The sequence below is a fragment of the Haliotis cracherodii genome, unplaced genomic scaffold (assembly GCF_022045235.1).
Source record: "Haliotis cracherodii isolate W230 unplaced genomic scaffold, xgHalCrac1.p SCAF_18, whole genome shotgun sequence".
NCBI lineage: Eukaryota > Metazoa > Mollusca > Gastropoda > Lepetellida > Haliotidae > Haliotis > Haliotis cracherodii.
Window position 1 is genome coordinate 5,145,768 of NW_027266273.1, and position 21,826 is coordinate 5,167,593.

At 41.7% G+C, this 21,826-nt stretch overlaps 1 protein-coding gene across 2 annotated transcripts in view; it reads right to left on the reverse strand.

The window, feature by feature from the left end:
- LOC139465691 (transmembrane channel-like protein 1) overlaps positions 1-21,826 on the reverse strand; it is a 49,726-nt gene that overhangs the window by 16,542 nt on the left and 11,358 nt on the right. Inside the window, exons 1-9 of one of the 2 annotated variants that reach the window (XM_071247476.1) lie at positions 18,775-19,205; positions 12,623-12,772; positions 11,635-11,710; positions 11,062-11,143; positions 9,326-9,432; positions 7,345-7,443; positions 3,428-3,567; positions 2,143-2,290; positions 882-925 (exon numbers count right to left, since the gene is read on the reverse strand). In XM_071247476.1, coding sequence (XP_071103577.1) covers positions 882-925; positions 2,143-2,290; positions 3,428-3,567; positions 7,345-7,443; positions 9,326-9,432; positions 11,062-11,143; positions 11,635-11,710; positions 12,623-12,772; positions 18,775-18,902 — 974 coding nt within the window. In that variant the 5' untranslated portion in view covers positions 18,903-19,205. Of the gene's footprint in view, positions 1-881; positions 926-2,142; positions 2,291-3,427; positions 3,568-7,344; positions 7,444-9,325; positions 9,433-11,061; positions 11,144-11,634; positions 11,711-12,622; positions 12,773-18,774; positions 19,206-21,826 lie in introns of those variants that run through there. The other variant, XM_071247475.1, reaches the window with a different exon arrangement.

Genomic DNA, 21,826 nt, shown 5'->3' on the forward strand with positions numbered 1-21,826 from the left:
CACTATTCCAGCAATATCACGGCGGGGGACACCAGAAATGGGCTTCACACAATGGCCCCCCAGTGGGGAATCGAACCCGAGTCTTCGGCGTGACAAGCGAACGCTTTAACCACTAGGCTACCCGACCGCCCCACAACTGAACCATTTGCCGGATCTCGGAAATCGTCTTCGGAACTGAAGGACGTGTTTCACAATTTTTATGTTCTAATAACGGGAACAACTCCATTCCATCATTTAACACAGTATTTCTCTAGTTCATCAGTATTTGATCGGATAACTAGTTTGAGCGGCGTCTTTCAATGGTTCAGTGCGTGAGTTGGATTACGCCGCTTTTAACAGTATTCCAGTTACATGGCGGCGTGTCAGCTTAATGTGGGAGGATAGCCCGAGTGATGCAGGTCTCAGGCGTTTTCCACTTCGGTGAAACCCACGAGCACAGGTATGGTGCTGACAAACCTAGAAACATACTCGCGGTGAACCGGGATTCGAACCCACAATGGTTTATGGCGTACCCAAGGGACGTAACTCTGCACAGCGAATCGGGGAGCCTGAAACGACTGGGCCACCCGTGCCCCCTTCAGTGGTTCAGTAGGACGCTGTGGACACAACGGTAGTGAGTGAGTGAGTGAGTGAGTGAGTGAGTGAGTGAGTGAGTGAGTGAGTGAGCGGCGGGAGACACCAGAAATGGGCTTCACACATTGTACCCATGTCGGGAATCGAACCCGGGTCTTCGGCATGACGAGCGAACGCTTTAACCACTAGGCTACCCGACCGCCCCTGGACACAACGGGTCCACGGTATTCACCCCAATAGAATGGTGATATTATGTCGTGGATACTCAGGGATGAAAGGAAAAACCTGTATGGGCGATTTCAACATACTTGTTTCCCTCTTTCGTCTTCTCCTCTTCCTCCAATATGGCTTCCTGTAATGAACAAGCATATTATGTTGTTCGGGTGGTTATGTTACGTGTTGTCACTATAGGTTATGGCCCTGTCTCACTACAGCGTATAGCAGTAACGTATGGCGACGTATGCAAATGTTTGCCAAACGCTGAAACACGCTATGGATAAGTTAGGTGTAAGTTGTAAAGTCAGTTGTTAAAAGCACGCTGGTATACTTTCTAGTACGCCGAGGCTTAAAAACATTTTTGTGCATGCACACAATATTTTCGGAGTATGGGAACGTATGAACCTTTTACATATCTAGACTGCTCTCGCTTTTCGTGGTAATTTGATGAATTGGCGTACAGTACTTAGTCTAGTTATACTGCCGCGGGGCCCGTGTTAGGCACCTTTTCACTACGCTGAGGGCGCTAGTCATACGTTACTCATACGCTGGGCATACGCTCGCCATACGTTGAACACGCCAGACACAGTCTGGCAATACGCTTTTATACGCTGTCATAAGCTATGTATAAGTCAGTGATACGCTACTATGAACATGTGCTAAAGTAAGCCCATATTTTATTATATTACTACGAATACCACATGTTTGCTTATTATCAAATTTAATCATGATACAAGCAGAAATGGCCGAATAATGAGCAAAACGTCATTTTTAATATGGCTATCCGAGGCGGCCATGATTAAAATCGAATCTGATTAATCTGAGTATTATACAGACAGTGTAGCTGGAATCATCCATGCATAATGTCAGCGTTTTGTTTGTTGGGAACGTTTTGTTTGTTGTTTAACGACGCTTTCAGCAATATTCTAGCGATATGACGGCGGTATGTAAATAATCGAGTCTGAACCAGACAATCTAATGGTTGATATTATGAGCATCGATCCACGCAATTGGAATACGATGACTCAGAAAGCCTGGTAACCCGATCTCGTTAGTCGCCTCTTACGACAGGCATAAACGTTGACGTACTGCATGCAATTATTGAATTAAATTATCTCAGTTTGAACTTCTTTGATAGTGTCGTCAAAACGCAGCATCTATTGTGAGCATGATTTCTACGTGCAAATTTGGCATCCAGATGAGCACATTATAACATCCAGGTGAGCACATTTCAAACAATGGCGTGAAAGGCGAATAACCCATGATGTTATCAGCCACCCCAAGGCGCTTTGCAATGAACATGATCTTTGCCTCCTTCTTACAAATATATGTCAGTCGTTTAGAGTTACCTACCCTCATTGTGGTGACAAGAGATGCGTGTTTCGTATTGGCTGTTTCCTTGTTTCCGATCATGTAGTCCCACTCAGTAAACAGTTTCCACGAGAAGGTGAAATGTTCGTCTTTGGTCGACATTCGACTTTGGCGAGAGTTGGATGCCATCCTACAACACGCATGATATACAACTCGTACAGTTAACGATGACTACAATTGGTTGTCAATATTTGATCTTCCATCCTTGAAATTAGACAGCGTAAACACTACATATAGTTGCGGGTCAAGTCGGCTAAACATAATTAGTAGACTTAAGCATTACATCTGAAACTCCGCTGGATACATCATCTATTCTTTTGAAACCAGGGGGACCCGAGAGCGGAAGGTCCAGGGTTCGATCCCTGGCCGCGTCATACCAAAAGACGTTAAAAGATGGTACTTGTTGTTACCCTGTTTGGCGCTCGGCATTAAGGTGTTAAAGCAAGGACTGGTCGGCTCGGAGTCAGTATACTGTGTCTGAGTGGGGTATTCATGTTAAACTGCGGCATGGTATCTCAGTATGCTAGCACTATAAATCAGCATCAGTCCGGTCTAGTTCAAGCAGCCGCACACACACACACACACACACACACACACGTGCATGCACGTCGCTATAATAAGTGCAATAATCTTGGACGCGACGTTAATCCCCATTTCACCATACCTGAAACCAGGGGGCACGGTCGTCTAAGGCTTAGCAACTCGTTGTGCAGAGTTGGGCACGCCGGAAACCTATGATTGTTGGTTCGAATCCCGGTACACCCCGATTATGTTTCTAGGTTTGCCAGCACCATACCCGTGCTCGTGGGTGTTAACAAAGTGGTAAACGTCTGAGACCTGCATCACTTCGGGCTTTCCTCCTACATTAAGCTGTCACGCCGTGATATAACTGGTATACTTTTCAAAGTGGCGTTATATATTCTATTGAAATCAAAGGAGTATTGCTCAAAAAGGAATACGTAAATAGTTCAGGGCGAATCGGGATTCGAACCCACCATCATAGGTTTCTGCCACGATTGTGCCTCCCTAATGGATAACCAAGGGAGGAACAATTTAATGAACTCATTTCATAATGTCGGGAGTCACCATTTACACTAGCAACTGCATGCACCACTTCGGTTGTCCAGAATTGACATCTGATCAAAGTCGAATAATCGTTATATCCGTCTTCGTTATGAGAATTTGACTTACATAAATGTCTGTTCATGAGTTCTTTGATTTTGATAATACACTTACGAACAATATCGTTACGATTACAAAAACTCACGTTTTGAGCACAAAGATGAAACTGAGGGCAAACGACATGAAACATGTCAGAAGATAAGCCAGCGGCAAACGATATCCGCTTCCAATTGTGCCGGTGTTACCATAGTAACCATAAAAGACAACTGAATACTTGAGTATACCCTGAAATAAACAAAACAGCATTGATAGAGGAAATAAATAGCACCCAAATTTTCATTAAGGACATTTTTTTACTTAGAAATAATTCATAAAATGACAAGAGCTATCGTTTGCTATCGACTTGTTCCTGAGTGTATATTGTTTTACAACACAGTCAGTAACAGTTCGGCAATGTCGCTGCGGCATGGACACAATCGGGTCTGGGTCAGAAAGCCGGTGGTTGGTATGAACATCGCTCCACGCTGTGTAATACCCGATCCTCATTACCAGACTATTACTTTATATTTGTTGTACTGGAGACCTATGCCCCGGAATACCCGCACGGGTATTATTTTTCATTGTAAATCTATAGAAAGTGTGTTCTGTGTTGTGATTGGCTAATTTGGGTCACATGACCAAAAGTCAAAGGGTGAAAATGTGATTTGAATTCCCTGAAGCATTCGTGACCAACTCGTGTTATTCCGGGACAAGCCGACTTGTGCCCCTCTCATGGCCATTTTTGCGACAGGGTTCCGTCTTAGAGCAAACGGGCATACGTAAAACAAGTCAACTCGTTGGTAATGGTTCACATATATTTCCCCATATATTATATATATTTCAGATGTAATATAAAGCACATCGGGACATGCAGAATCATACAGCATGATTGAACACATGTAACTGTGTCTTGGGTATTTTTTTAGATGCAAGACATATGTAAAATCAAAAATTATTTCTGAGGGATTCTTAGACGAAGAACTTGAAATCATGCGCGCATTCCGATTGGTTTGTCGTATTTTCGCACATAACATTCATCTATAGGTGGACGATTCTTCTTCCAGGTTACGGAAAGGGGCGAGTGGTGACAAATGTTCCCTGAAGCAAGCGACCGAATCACTGTGAAGGAAATAGAGATTACTACACGAGTGTCTGTCAGATACCATTGATCTTACGAGTTGTTTCAAAACGTATCTAACGAGCGAAAGCGAGTTAGATACGCTTTGTAACAACGAGTTGTAAGATCAATGGTATCTGACAGGCACGAGTGCAGTAATCTGTTTCTTTCACACCCCAAAATAGCATATTTTTAGCATCGAAACGATGAATTTGTCATGATTGCAGTGGCGCATTATACATGACACCACTGTCATAAGTGACGTCATCCTATGTGCTGCTTACTACTCATAAATAATGTGACCCGACACAAAAAAAGTTTCCGTCATATCTGGATTATCAAGGCGATGATGAAAATGCAAACTAGACAAAAACAAAGAACACGCTGGGTGCCAAGTTGAAAGTTTACACCTCAAAGAAGTTACCAAATATGTACAACAATGTTTACTTCCGTATGACATCACTACCGGTGACCGGCTTTTATAAAATGGTGTGTTCACTCAACAGTACGCGGATGTTCGTTGATGGAGGGATCGTATACACATAAATGGGTCACGTAAGTAATCAGAAGCATTCTGACAATCTGCGTACTGTTATTTGTTTATCATGTTTTCCAATGTAAGAAAGAGATGCAGATAACTACCGCCAGAAATGCAGATAACTGCAGTCATCGTTGTGCGTGATTTAGCGTCAGTCATGGCGCCACACAGGACGTACACTTTTGTAAACGGCTTCTGTTGAATTTACCACATCATTGTAATGTATATATGTGTATTTCCATAATTAGTGCAACGATACCCTTCCATGAATATTATCAAACGCGTGATCGAGCCAATGTATGCAACAATTAGACGAAAGTGTTTCCGTAAGATGGCGGACTGCGATGTTTCGAAAAACTCGCCTCACTTGTTCATGTATAGATTTTTGGTTATTAAAACAAAGGTACGTACCTGATTGTATTAGAACATTGATATACATCCATTTACTCTGTAAACCTGACGAATTCTGAATGGAATAGACATGTATAGTGCTCGTATGTAGGCTTGAGAAAAGGAGGACTAGATGTCCTGAACAACTCGAATAAGTTCATCCCTGTTCTTTATCTCGTGCACTCGCCTCTGTAGACAAAGTTTTAATTTTCTCCACACGTTTTCAATAATATTCAAGTGCGGACTTTGTGCCGGCCACAACATTGTCGGCATATTGTTCGTAGTTTTCCATTGCATCGTATGTCTTGACACATGGGGTGGTGCATTATCATCCTGGAATATCCAGCGGCCCTGCGGAAAAACTTTTGCCACTACAGACCACAAATTCTCATCAAGAATGTCTCCATACTTCTGGGAGTTTATATTCCCATCAACTCTTACCAGTGTCCCCACACCGTCGTATGTCAAGCATCCCCTAAACATGACACTCGCCCGCACTTTCGGATCAGGATATGCATGTTCACCTAATAAAACCTCGGGGCCCATTTTTCATCATCCTTTCTCCAAATAACGACTTTTCTATCTTTTCCCAACACAATCTGCGTCTCATCAGTAAAAATAACACGTTTCCAATGATTTTCAACAGTTTGATGAAGTCTTGAACGACACCATGCCCGTTTCCGAAACCAATTCCGCTTCGATTCGACAATTTTCTTCTTTACAACTCTTCTTTTGTAACCATAAAATTTCAAACGTCTTTTAACTGATGTCTCAGATATTGTTGTTGGGGCCTGAGCATTAAAAAGTCCTGTTATGTCCTTTAAAGTTTTCCTGCGATGGCCTTTCACTATCCGTAAATGTTGGCGATCCGACCTGACGTCACATTTTGTTGGCCGACCACTTCGTGGTGTGTTCTCCAGAGATCCACGTTCTTTATGTCGTTTGAGAAATTTGGTAATGGTAGAAGGATTAATTTTCAACCTTTCAACAATTTTTCGGCCACTTACTCCATCATTTGACATTTGTACAATGATTTCTTTTACACGTACCGGCAATTCTTTCCGCTTGGTTGCCATTGCTAAGCAGACGACAAAAACAAAAGGGGGGTAATTCGGGTTACTTCCCTTGTCAGATTCATCGGTGTTGACCCACTTAACATCCCCATTACAAAAGATCCGTCATGAAACCGTTTGAGCGGAAAACGCGAAGCGGTTGTAAATCATATATTCGGCAGCCATCTTGCGGAAACACTTTTGGCCCAAGAGTGGACACTTCGGCATTCGTGTATGCGTATTTTCCAAAACATTTTAAACGATTCTAGGCTTATCAGCGACGTTTCAGAATTATCAGTAGTGATTTGATACCCGTGATCGCTAATATGCTAATTTTCTACTTTAATTTCTCGAGTAAATATCCGATATTTAGATTTCTAAACACACAGTAAATATTATATAACGCCGTGAATTGTCATTAGGCGAGATTTACAATGTATCTAATTTTCAGAAGTCACTTTCAGTAATTTTGAATTGCCTAAAATGACAGTAAATGATAAACAGAAAGGGGAATTCAAAACTGTGAAGTGTATTATTTAATCTGCGTGATGTATTTTGAATTTTATTCGATTTCGAAGTAAGGGTTGAAGAGGAGGGACATATGTGTCGCTGTGGTATCCAGGGGGTTTACACTCTGAAAAAACGATTACCGGGTATGTTGACATAACAACAGATAATGTAACTGATAATAATAACAAACAAACCCGCAGTTGATTTCGAGTTTGTTTATTTTTATTATTTATTATACGCCAGGGTTCAGGAAATTCATCAAATGGAATGTCGATAAAATACACTGGATAATCGAGTTTGCGTTGCGATCACAAAATCACATAACAAATAAGGATCCGAAATCAACAATCGCCAAGGACCACTCTTGAGGGAATGTATATTCTCCCCAAGAAACCACCTTGCAAAAGTTAACTTACCTCGGCGTCCCAGATTGTTTTGAGATCGGCTGATGTGGCCTCCTCCTCTGCCGGCACAGTTTTCCTCGTCATGTTGCCGTGAGGGGCGCCCACGATCAGCTGAGGACGTACAATGCACGTGGAAAATGAGTGATTTGGTTGGTTGGTTGGTTGTTTAACGCCGCACTCGGCATTATTCCAGCTATATGACGGCGGTCTGTAAATAATCGAGTCTGGACCAGACAATCCAGTGATTAATATCATGAGCATCGATCCACGTAATTGGGATCGATGACGTGCATCAACCAAGTCAGCGAGCCTGACCACCCGATCCCGTTAGTCGCCTTTTACGACAAGCATAGTCGCCTTTTACGGTTGCTGAAGACCTATTCTCTACCCGGATCTTCACAGGTCGGAAAATGAGTGAGGGAATTTAACGCCGCTTTGAATAATATTTAAGTTTCATTGTCTAATACTGGATGCTACAGTGTCCAGTTTGACCAAACGTTAACAATAATCAATACATTTTCTACGAAAAAGGGCTCTTTTCGGCCCACGAGATCTACATAATTTAATATATTTAAGCAATAGTTTTCAGAACCATTTATGAAATTTTCACATAATGAATAAGAATTAGACTTAAATATTCGAGTCTGGTCCGGAAAACCCAGTTATTGACATAATGAGCATCGATCTGAGCAATTAGGATACGATGACGTGCATCAACTAAGTCACTAAGCCTGACCACCTGATCCCGTTAGTCACCTCTTACGACAAGCATGGGGTTGCTCAAGATCAATTCTAACTCGGATCTTCATGGGTACCATGGTTTGACCTGTTACAACACGAAGCCTTATTTTTTTGGTAATGCTAAAATGTGTGTTGTAAAACTGGATGTTTTGAGATATTTTCTATTTTTTTCTCTAAATTTTGAATATAAGCAAATCTTTTGACTTGGATCGTATATAAATTTTCTCTAAAGGAAGATAGGTCGTCCATTTTCATTAATTGTATCCATACAATCTTTGATCAGACAGAGTGAGTGAGTCGCTATCTGGGCAGACTCTCGACCTATCCACGAGTGAGTGATTGAGTGAGTTGGGTTAAACGCCGCTTTTAACAGTATTCCAGTTATACCGCGGCGTGACAGCTTAATGCGGGAGGAAAGCCCGAAGCGATGCAGGTCTTAGACGTTTACCACTTCGGTGAAACCCACGAGCATGGGTAAGGTGCTGACATAACTAGAAACATGATCGGGGCGAACCGGGATTCAAACTCACAATCATAGGTTTCCGACGTGCCCAAGGGACGCAACTCTGCACAGCGAATCGCGGCGCCTTAGACGACTGGGCCACCCGTGCCTCCTTGATCAGGCAGAGATAATGAAATTGCAAATGTAAGAAGGGAAAAGGGTTGCTGTCAGACCATTGACCATGTCTTCGTACCAATATTTCATATATGTTACTTTATATGTTACTTAACATTAAAAGTTCACATTTTCAGTCTTTTTGCCGAGTTCGCCTCAGACTACATCGAAAGGTATAATATTCTTGAATACACTTGACCTATGTATATTGTGTTTTAATTTATAGTAATGCGATTATAGGGATCCTCTGTCTTCGTTGAAAACGCCTTGATGAGGTTGATCTCTCATAAAGAACTTAATTTAGTAATTTTAGTAATTTAGTGGTTACACTATGACAAAGAGGATCACTTCTCATGTGCTGTGATATCACGAGGGGGTCGGAATGCAGGATTGTAATTAAAGATCATCAACGGACTCCAACATACAATGCCTATGTTATGGTACTATCTTAGCTTTACACAAAACTCCGACAGACGAGGGATCATAACGGACCAATATCTGAGGAGCTGCCAAGGGAAGCAATTCTGTACCGTTGGTTATGGCGCATTATATCCCCCATAATAACGTTGCTTGCACGATCATAATTGACCGTGTGTATCAACTGCGTTAGAGAACACATAAAGTGATGACGTGTACCTCGGGAATGATGACGAAGCAGAGCGGCAAGAAGGTGAGCCATATATTGATCCAGATGAGCCATCGTAGGAAGACAAAGTAGGAGGCCACCACTGACCCGAAGTGACCTGAAACATAGCACTCGTCGTTATGTCCTTACTTTACCCATCTCTGGATATGTCGTTAATCTACCCATAACTGGATATGTCGTTAATCTACGCATCTCTAAATATGTCGTTAATCTACCTATTTCTTGATATGTCAGTCCGGACTAGTATATACTAGACTAGTAAATATGTCGATAATCTACCCATCTCAAGATATGTCGTTAATCTACCCATCTCTGGACATGTCATTTATCTACCCATCTCTGGATATGTCGTTAATCTACCCGTCTCGACATCTGTCAATGTTCTTCCCATCTCTACACCTGTCAATGTTCTACACATACGTCTGTCATTATACTGCCCATCTCTAGATGTGACGTTAATCTACCCATCTCTAGATGTGACGTTAATCTACCCATCTCTGGATATGTCGTTAATCTACCCATCTCTGGATATGTCATTAATCTACCCATCTCTAGATATGTCGTTAATCTACCCATCTCAAGATATGTCGTTAAAATATCCATCTCTAAATATGTTGTTAATCTACCCATGTCTAAAAATGTTGTTAATCTACCCATCTCTGGATATATCGTTAATCTACTCATCTCAAGATATGTCGTTAATATATCCATCTCTAAATATGTCGTTAATCTACCCATGTCTAAATATGTCATTAATCTACCCATCTCAAGATATGTCGTTAATCTACCCATCTCAAGATATGTCGTTAAAATATCCATCTCTAAATATATTGTTAATCTACCCATGTCTAAAAATGTTGTTAATCTACCCATCTCTGGATATATCGTTAATCTACCCATCTCAAGATATGTCGTTAATATATCCATCTCTAAATATGTCGTTAATCTACCCATGTCTAAATATGTCATTAATCTACCCATCTCAAGATATGTCGTTAATCTACCCATCTCTAGACATGTCGATATTCTATCTATCTCTGGATATATCGTTAATCTACCCATATCTGGATATGTCGTTAATCTACCCATATCTGGTTATATGGTTAATCTACCCGTCTCGACATCTGTCAATGTTCATCCCATCTCTACACCTGTCAATGTCCGACACATACGTCTGTCATTATACTGCCCATCTCTAGATGTGACGTTAATCTACCCATCTCTAGACATGTCGATATTCTACCCATCTCTAGATATGTCGTTAATCTACCCATCTCTAGACATGTCGATATTCTATCCATCTCTGGATATATCGTTAATCTACCCATATCTGGATATGTCGTTAATCTACCCATCTCTAGATATGTCGTTAATCTACCCCTCTCGACATCTGTCAATGTTCATCCCATCTCTACACCTGTCAATGTTCTACACATACGTCTGTCATTATACTGCCCATCTCTAGATGTGACGTTAATCTACCTATCTCTAGACATGTCGATATTCTACCCATCTCTAGATATGTCGTTAATCTACCCATCTCTAGACATGTCGATATTCTATCCATCTCTAGACATGTCTATATTCTACCCATCTCTAGATATGTCGTTATCTACCTATCTATAGATATGTCGTCATCTACCCATCTCTAGATATGTCGTTAATCTACCCATCTCTAGATATGTCGTTAATCTACCCATCTCTAGCTATGTCGTAATCTACCCACTCTCTATCCGCTTGATCCGCATCTCCCAGGGCACCAGCATAGCCACAAGGTTGTTCCAGTTTCTATTGAGCTGACGGAAAAACTGAAACAGAAAATATGTATGGAATAGGTAATGTGAACTGAACGCTGCACATGAGTTAATCCAGTCATATCAATACAGAGGTAGTATGACAACATCGTTTTCATCAAATCACTAATTCACATCGGCTTTGTAGGTTGGTTTGTTGTTTAACGCCGCACTCAGCAATATTCCAGCTATGTGACGGCGGTCTGTAAATAATCGGGTCTGGACCAGACAATCCAATGATTAATATCATGAGCATCGATCCACGCAATTGGGATCGATGACATGCATCAACCAAGTCAGCGAGCCTGACCACCCGATCCCTTAGTCGCCTTTTACGACAAGCATAGTCACCCTTTACGGGTCTCGGCTTTGTTTTTATATCCAAAACGGTGTCTCTTGTGGGATAAACATTAAAGGTTGTAAGAAACAAAAGCTAAAGCCCTTTATCTTGACAAATGTACACCGCTTAAGAAATAGTAAATGTGTTTTAATCCTCCATCACCCACCGTTCTCCACTTCTGTTGATAGCCCTGGCTCCTAGAGAGTTTCCCCTCGAACTTCTCCACGTAGGCTTGAGCAAGTCTGGAAAAAACCATACAGTTAACTGCGGTTATAACGAACTCAAAGGGACTACTAATTTTAGTTCGTTATAACCGTAGTTCGTTATAAGCATATATACAGCATAATTACAGCAAACAGTCGGGACCAAAAAGTAAGTTCGTTATATCCGTCAGTTCGTTATAAGCGTGTTCGTTATAACCGTAGTTTACTGTACATGTATATTAAAGGCAAACGTGAGTTCGTGACGACTGACACCGGCGAGGATGAAGAGGTTCACCTTTTAGCGAACACCTGGTATCATCACTATTTGATATGGCCGGGAATCCTAAATGGAAGATATTTCTTGCGATAATAGAAAGGTTTTGTTACTTTAATGTCGATCATGTTCTTATTCATGATGCTGTGATCTTTATTGAAGAAAAAACATTATTTTATCTGTGAAGATCTCTGTGTTCAGTTGGACTTTGAAAAAATTGTTTGAACGTTTAAAAAATTCAAAGTTTCAAATTAAAAGTCTCTCAAGCAATTTTGTATTCTTTACACAAGTTCTCGCAATGGCGTTTTGTGCCGGTATTTTAAAGTGTATTATAAAATGACAATACGGTGTCTCGGTGAGATTTTTAGATAAAACAGTTCTACATTCAAAGTCCCTAAAAGGTGGCAAATCAACTCCAAAAGATGGATCTCAGTATTCTGAGCGGTCTTTGAGATCGATACCTAGAACTTAGCATCATGACATGGCATATTAACTATAGTAATATGAAAAAATCGAGTGGTCCTTGACATCTTTTGAGTAGTATATATACAGATATAGTGAAAATGTGTCCATTGCACATTAACCGCAAAGGTTTTGCAATGTTGTTTATGGATTTACCAACTTGCTAACATATTTCTCTTCATAATTGTCCGATATTTTTACTCTATTGTACATACCCCAGCATTTTCATCTTCTTTGACATCCCCCATGGCTGTAACTTAACGTTATCTATTATGTCTTTTTGTGTCTGTAGGTTTTCTAATAACTCCTCCTCTGTCACGGCCTTCTTGCTGTCTTTGTACACCTGCATCAACTCCTCCTCATTCCTGGAACATCAAGGATCAACATGAGACACTTGGTCTCCTTGTCTTAGAGCAAGGATCAATGTGAGACACTGGGTCTCCTTGTCGTAGAGCAAGGATCAACATGAGACACTGGGTCTCCTTGTCGTAGAGCAAGGATCAATGTGAGACACTGGGTCTCCTTGTAGAGCAAGGATCAATGTGAGATAATAGGTCTACTTGTCGTAGAGCAAGGATCAATGTGAGACACTGGGTCTCCTTGTCGTAGAGCAAGGATCAACATGAGACACTGGGTCTCCTTGTCTTAGAGCAAGGATCAATGTGAGACACTGGGTCTCCTTGTCGTAGAGCAAGGATCATGTGAGACACTGGGTCTCCTTGTCTTAGAGCAAGGATCAACATGAGACACTGGGTCTCCTTGTCGTAGAGCAAGGATCATGTGAGACACTGGGTCTCGTTGGAACGACAAAGGTCAATATGAGACACTTGGTCTCCTTGTACACTTGCACCATCTTTCCTTGTCCCTAGAAAAGGCAGAGATCAATATTAGACAGTGAGCCATTTCTGACACAATATTTCATTAAACATGTTACTGCAAGAATGGCAAATAAGCCTCGTACATTTATATGGCCTACAGCAATAACATGGAATGTAAACCCTAGAACGGAAACACAAACAGGCTGCAAACACCAAATACCATGACATTATAAAATGATAATTACTGCATCAGAGTAAGATCAAGGTCAAGGTCAACGAAGCAGTTACATCGAACACAAAAATTACTTAAAGAAAACGAGTCTGGACCAGAGAACATGACCATTGATCCACCTGGGATAGGATGACATGCATCAACGAAGTCAGCGAGCCTGACCACCCGATCCTGACCACCCGATCCTGTTAGTGGTGTCCGTCCTAGGTTGCTGGGGACCACTCTTAACCCAGGAACCCCACGGCACCCTTGTGATCTACGACAATGTCGTACAGCAAAGTTGACAGTTGATGAGATTTTGAAAGGCCAACGGCCAAAAAGCGAATGTCAAGATAAACCGATTCCCCACGTCAACTCTACGATCCCGATAATAGTACAATGAAGACCCATCAATTCCATCCGGCTTGTCAGGGCACCTCGCCTATCGGACCATTACAATTGTAACAATAATAGACAGGGAACCATGCAATTAATTTATTTTCGTATTTATTATTAATTGCAGATAAATATGTTTATCATATAATGGGTAGGTTTCTCGGCAGGATAAAGCCAACGGATAAAAACGATATCCGTTGGGGTCATATGCGGATAGAGATGCAAATGTCAAAGGTCAAGTAGGGACTACTTTCACTGTTTATAATCAAACATGGCGTCGTCCTCGTCATTCGGCGATCGAGTCAGAATTAAGCATCGGGAATCTGAATACTACAGGGATAATTGCTATCATTATCAAAAGAACTGTTTAATATACTGAAAATCAGTGTCTAACTGTGACGTCGCCAAGGCATTTTATAAGTTTTGGCAACTTTGGAGATATAAATTTCGAAACAATTTTGCGAAGGCACGAGGCCTAGCCAAGCGGGGCCAGTAGCCATATCTGTGCTTGTAGATCTCTGCGACTTGAAACCTTCTCCACAAATTAAAATAGTTGGATTTGGCCGAAATATGTTTGATTTTTTACCTTGTTTCGTTTTGTCGCTGTGTGTACATCTGACTACACTTCTTAACGTTATGACAGGACAGACCGACTGTCAACAACGTCTGAACGTGGCCGTGACGTCTCATAGATTAGGGTTAGAGTAGCTTCCCTTTCACAAAGGGCAGTTACTCTAGCGGACAGACCGATGGATTGCCGCGAAAGGAAAAACAATTGTTGTTTTGCGTATATGTTGCTTCGCCACGGTGTAAGAAACAGTGAGTGAGTGAGTGAGTATGGTTTTACGCCGCTTTTAGCAATATTCCAGCAATATCACGGCGGGGGGCACCACAAATGGGCCTCACACATTGTACCCATGTCGAGAATCGAACCCGGGTCTTCGGCGTGACGAGCGAACGCTTTACCCACTAGGCAACCCGACCGCCCCTGTAAGAAACAGATTTCGGTTGGAACTATATAGGCTACTGTCACTGTCCGACTGACACATCACTTACCCTGTGACGTAATAGATTAATGCGCGCATTCCAGGAAAATGTTTGTGAGAGAGGGAAAGCGATTTTTTGAAGCACAGAATTAGAAAATGACATTATATGATAAAGAGGTTATCACGCTTGTGTGTTTGGGGATGGTAAATATCCTGCATTAGGAATAAACACTATGTATTTAGTTCGCCAAGGCTCGCTAAATACAATGTTTATTCCTAATGCAGGATATTTACCATCCCCAAACACACTCGCGTGGTTACCCCTATATATACAGAAAATAATACTGTGTGAGGTGAAGTGAAATCATGTTTATCGTCGCGTTCAAGAAGATTGCGTATATAAAGCGACGTGCATGCACGTATGTGTGGCTGATTGTACTCGTCCCGACTAATGCCGATTAATACCAGCCCGCAGTTAAACATGAATACCCCACTCAGACGGACTCCTAACCGACCAGTCCTTGTTTTATCCCCTTAGTGTCGAGAGCCAGATAGGGTATCAACAAGTACAACCTTTTAACTTGTTTTGTTACGACGCGGCCGGGGATCGAACCACCGACTTTCCTCTCTCCGGGCAGACGCTCTGTCCACCAGATCACGGAGGCGGTCGGAACAATGTAAGCATCATGTTACATGGATATAGTATTCGACGCTAACGATAAGCTGTATGTTACCATCCATCGGCTCTATGAAGCAGGAGTGAGCGACTTTGTACTACGCTGCAACAGCAATAATGCATCCATATGGCAGTTGCCTGTAAATAACCGAATCTGGACCAGCCAGTACGACCTATGAACTACGTTATAAGCAAACTAAACGAATTTAGACCAGCCATTACGACCTATGAGGTGAGGTGAAATTGGGTTTAACGTCGCGTCCAAGATTATTGCACTTATATAGCGACGTACATGCACGTGTGTGTGTGTGTGTTGCTGCTTGTACTAGACCAGACTGATGCCGATTTATAGTGCTAGCACACTGAGATACCATACCGTAGTTTAACATGAATACCCCACTCAGACACAGTATACGGACTCCGAGCCGACCAGTCCTTGCTTAAACCCCTTAACGCCGAGCGCCAGACAGGGTAACAACAAGTACCATCTTTTAACGTCTTTTGGTATGACGCGGCCGTGGATGGAACCCCGGACCTTCCGCTCTCCGGGCGGACGCTCTACCACTAGACCACGGAGGCGGTCACGACCTATGAACTGCGTTATAAGCAAAATAAACGAATCTGACCACAGGACCAATTTAGTTGCCTCTTACATCAAGCATAGACTGCTGGGGGCCTATTATAATCCGGATGTCAGGCTCGCTGACTTTGTTGAAGCTTGTCAATTGGTTGAAGCTTGTCCCAACTGCGCGGATCGATGCTCATGATCTCAATCACTGAATTGTCTGGTCCAGACTCGATTATTTACAGACCGCTGTCATATAGCTGGAATATTGATGAGTGCGGCGTAAAACAACAACCAAACAACCAACTAATCTGGATGTTATAAATGAGTGAGTGAGTGAGTGAGTGAGTGAGTATGGTTTAACGCCGCTTCTAGCAATATTCAAGCAATTTCACGACAGGAGACATCATAAATGGATTTCACACATTGTACCAATATGGGGAATCGAACCGTGTCTTCGGCGTTTCGAACGAACGCTTTACCCACAAGGCTATCCCACAGCCCCTAAAACTATATGAAGGAAGATCTACTCTTATGTGGGGATTCCGAGTTAGAACTGGTCCCAACAGTAACCTATGCTTGTCGCCTAAGGCATTTTATTTCTTTTATTTGGTTGACTTTTTTTCTCAAAAACATGGGGTCAGTGGTCGAAATGAGTGAGTGAGTGAGTTGGGTTTAACGCCGCTTTTAACAGTATTCCAGTCATATCACGGCGTGTCAGCTAAATGTGGGAGGAAAGCCCGAAGTGATGCAGGTCTCAAGACGTTTACCACTTCGGTGAAACCCACGAACACGGGTATGGTGCTGACAAACCTAGAAACATAATCGGGGCGAACCTGGATTCGAACACACAATCATAGGTTTCTGGCGTGTCCAAGGGACGCAACTCTGCACAGCGAATCGCGGCGCCTTAGACGACTGGGCCACCCGTACCCCCGTGGTCGAAATGAAAATAGTCGGTTGGGTAAAAAATATATACAGTGCATGATCAATTTTACAATTTTTTAAGACAAAACATTCTGGTGCCAAGATAGCCGCTGTGCCAATCAGTAAACAACGGTTACACGTATAACACACTTACTCTCTTTTAAATTACATTACAGAGTTCAGTTTATTTGGTGATATTTGAATATCACGGCGGGGGACACCAGAAATGGGCTTCACACATTGTACCCATGTGGAAAATTGAACCTGTTAGCGTGACGAGAGAACGCTTAAACACTCGACTACCCGACCGCCCCCACATCAAGATCTAAGCGTATTAAGATAAACGCTCTGATTCTAATAGCTAAATGAAGTTTGTTTAGATTCCGAATTTCCTGTCGTATTTGGGAAAATGGGTTGTTTCCGGTCTGTTCTTTTGATTTCCATGACGGCTTCAGTCACCGCCTAATCGTCACCTGACAGAAATCGTCACCGTGACTCGTTTATTCCTTCGTACATGCTCCCCTAGTTATTAACTACTTTATAGAAACCAACCATGACGGCCCACAGATGCTAACAGTAAGACCATCTAAGACCTAAAACTGTCGATACTACATTATATAACTAACACATAAAACGATAGGGAGTGATACCTTTCCTGAATGCCATTCGTTTGGATAGCCTTAAAAATCGAAATTATATTATCCGTGACAAAATAACAGGCACTGGACTCTCAAAGCTACAGTAAAGAGTAGATGGGTTAAAATCCAAACAGGTAAAGTCCCGTGTGCGCTAAGTGGCGGATATCGATTCCTGGGAATAATGTCAGCTAGTCACGATAGTGACGTCACACAAGGGAGAATGGTTTTGGCACCATCATGGAATGGTAAAGTGCATCTGTCAGGTGTTGTTGTGCGAAGCTTGTGATTGGTGACGGGTTGTGTGAGGAACTGAACATATTTCCATGTTAATGTTATATTCTGTATCTATGCAATTATATCTCGCGGAGTAAATAAAGTTAGAGTTCCTGAACGTCTATTTATGAGGTGACCGATGTTTGAACGTGTTTAATGAACGATTTAGTAGACATTAAACAGGTCCCCGGGTAGAGTATGGTAGAACCGCTGCCCGGGTATTTACTCTGTTCTGCTACTGGGGTAGAATTATCACCTGTTTATTGCACATCGGAAAGGAATATTGAGCTATTGTTAGACTAACGATAGTTAAACTGAATTGGCGAGTGCTGTTTTATACCGTGTTCAAACTTTAAAATAAACCAAAGTGCAAGGAATGGTATATCGACGCAAGGCAGACAGGAGCAATACCTCATGCTGTACCCCCGAGTACCGTTACATGAAGATTCAAGTACCCGAGAAGTGTAATATAAAAACTCTACCTTTTTATCATTATCTTTAGAATTTCACATTATTCGTTAAAACATATTTAACTCTACACCAGTATTATTGCACATGCACCCGAAACAAATTAAATAAAAACATATATGAACAGCTTTCAACCGCTTAGTCTTAATTCAATTCTTCAGAATAGTTTATCCCGCGTTCAATAATACGTCACAAGAATATACAGCCACAATATACAATGGACAATGTTGAGAATCGACCCGTGTCTTCGGCGTGACGAGCAAACGCCTGAACTACTAGGCTACCCTCGTTGTGGTACACAGTACCCCAGTACTTATTCTATATAGAGAGACCTTCGAATGACACCTGGCCGGTAATTGTATATAAATAATGACGCACTCATTTCATGCGACCTTGGCCTCCAACCCACCTTTCACCAAGGGAAGGAACTCCATATGATGACCGCCTACGGGAATTCCGACGCTTGCTCTTGCGTCGATTGGCTTGGCGCCGGTTTCCCCCGTGGCCCCGTCCTGATTCCTCCAGAAACTGACCCATTGGGATGTTAGTACTTCAGAACGGTCAATCCAGGAAATAATGGCCCATCACAAAGAGACCACTGAGATGCTGTCTTAATTTACACAGTAATCAAATTCTCATTTGAAGTCTCATTCTAAGAATGTCTTTTCCGAATCAAGTATCCTTCCTGTAGAATTGTATGAAGGCTCAAATATTCACGTCTCGATATCCTTATTATAATATCTCCATATATCACAAAACATCATTTTTTTATCTCGTTTCGGTCATTGCTACAAGAAACATAATTTAAAGTTGTGATTCTATGTAATACATTATAGAAAACCTCACCAAGATGGCAAGACAAACGATAATACGAACGTTAACCTCTAAAGATCGGTGTCAAACCTCTTCGTTCCACAAGAGCACTGTTTCCAATTATTTCAGAAATGTAAAACCAATAAAGAGTTGCCTTTGCCTTTACATGTTTCATCAGCCATCACAGCAAGACATGAACGCGGCTCGTCAATCAACCAGTGTTCTTTATGACACAGCAAACCTTCCCCCACAAAGAAGCAACAAAGGTACTCGCTCCGTTCGTCATCATCAACCAGCACACGTCTTTGTTCGATGACCCAACTCTCGTGACCTACCCATACTTCAGTGTCGTTTATCATGCAAAATCGTCATTTCAATCCATAAATTTGGCATCAGCATTCAGTACAGTCCTGGATGATGTGGGGAATCTTTCCCTCGAGGAATCTCAAACCAGGCGACATGGGCACTTTTACGTTTCATCGGAGAAACCTCAAACCAATTACAGCACCAACTTCGAGAGTTTCTCAAAATAAAGTACCTGTAAACCAATGACTGGACACTTTTCCCTAGGTTCTTGACACCTTGTGGGTATTAATAGATTGTTGGTATGTTGAGGATGTATCTTTGAGAGCCTCTGTAATATATGAATCATAGTTTATTGTGCACCAAAGCCATGATTTGCGACACGGGTCCTGTCCGCCTGTTCCAACCTGGTTAACATTTTCAAAATCCTTTGAAAATGTGTTCCAAGAACGAGTCAGTTCGGATAAATCTATCAACTCAAAACCTTTTCAGTAAGGGTTCACTTTCGAAGGCATTCTCTCGTAGACTTGTATGCGACTGCATCGTATTGCGCTGTTCAGTTGCCTTTCTAACAGTAGGCGTGTCCAATGAAGAGTTTTCCGGGACAAACCAACACCACACACTAGTCCATAACAGGTTTCCTGGTCTATGTGTTTACTCTGTGAATACATATTACAACAGCGCAGTGTATTCAGATTAAATAGAATTGCATAAAGTCTATTAAGTATGATTCTAATGGTCGTACATAAATTAGGGAATCATAAAAGTCCGTATTCAACCCACGCAATATGATTGTGATGTTTGTTGAAAACCTGCTGCAGCAACTGCATGGGTGTTAGCAATCTATATAAACACATTTGGTGTCAATACACTGTTATGCAACCAGTCCTGGTATTTGTGACAATACTCTCCTCTCAAAGCACTCGTGAAGGGACATAATCCATTGTCCTTATCCTTCAAAAGATCCAGTTAATGACATTCACGTTAATTTGTAGGATGGTCTTTCCCTGTGATACGTAGATGTATGGAATAACAAACAAGGTATTCACTGATGCTCACTGACACTTCTTCAAGAACAAATCCTGACGAATGATATAAAATTAGTCATTCATCATCTGATAATGCTACTGACGATGTCAAGTATTTGCCTTTAGATCTGTCATTTTAGTGACGGGAACAGCCAGAGGAACACCTTTTGTCTTATCGTCGTCCACACCATTCTAAATCCACAGTCAATACCTCTAACGTTCAGATCCAGCATCAAGCCAGTCGTCTACTCGCAAATACCATAACTCCCACACTCAAGAAGGCGTAATTAATCCGTTTCACAAATTTCACACCCGAGTCCAAAAATCCATGAATGTCTATATACTCCTAATATTACGTCTGTCGGGCGTTGAAATCGTTGATGAAAATCGCTTCTGGCACAAAATGAAATCGCTAATCTTTTAGACTCCTTGTCAGAAGAACTCATACTATCAACTTGAGGCTCCGAGACACTGCATGTGGACTACCTGGCGTCTTCCAAGTAATTACAGGTAAACGCAGGTGAATACAGAATACAGGTGGATGCTGGTACAGTTGCTTTGACCCGGGGCTCAGTAAGTGTCTGTTTGATCTTTAAAGCGTACAGTGATTGTGTTGATGTTTATTCGGTAGACGACACAGGCGCATACTCCCGATCAATGCGGTAATGGACGATGCTTGTCCACATTTGCATCTCGTGTGAAATTTCTAGAGCCGCCATTGTGAAAGTCAAGAAACCTTTTCAACCCAGGTTTCCTCAGCAGAGAGCCCCAGCTCGATATCTCGGATGACGGGTGGTTAACTCTTCTAACCGTGGATCATTTCAATGAGGGTGGGGAGATTTAATAGACTTTGGTGGGATATTTTTCATTAATGGAGAATTCATTGGCATCAATCAGTAGATGTGAGTGATTATTGATAGCGGGAATTATTAAATGTTCTCATTTTTGTATTTATCATTCTTTAGTGCAAAGTCCTGTCTGTCGATATGCCGGAAAGTACTTCATCGAGGACATTTCCCTGTTGGTAATAAACCCGGTGAGATTTCCATGAGTGAAATCTGTATTCATTTTTTTTTTTTTTTTTTCAGAAATCTGAATTAATGGGATCACAATGGAGGTAAACCCCTATTTTAGGATAAATAGATTTTATATATATTGTACAGAACTTGCGTTCCTTTTTCTTGGGATTTTATACACGACATTCCTCAGCGTGATAATGGCATATGGGGGGTTAATGTCCCCCATACAACACGTGATTGACAGTCATCATTCATTGACAGCGATATGTTTGTTTTTATGATATCATCTTTTAAAGAC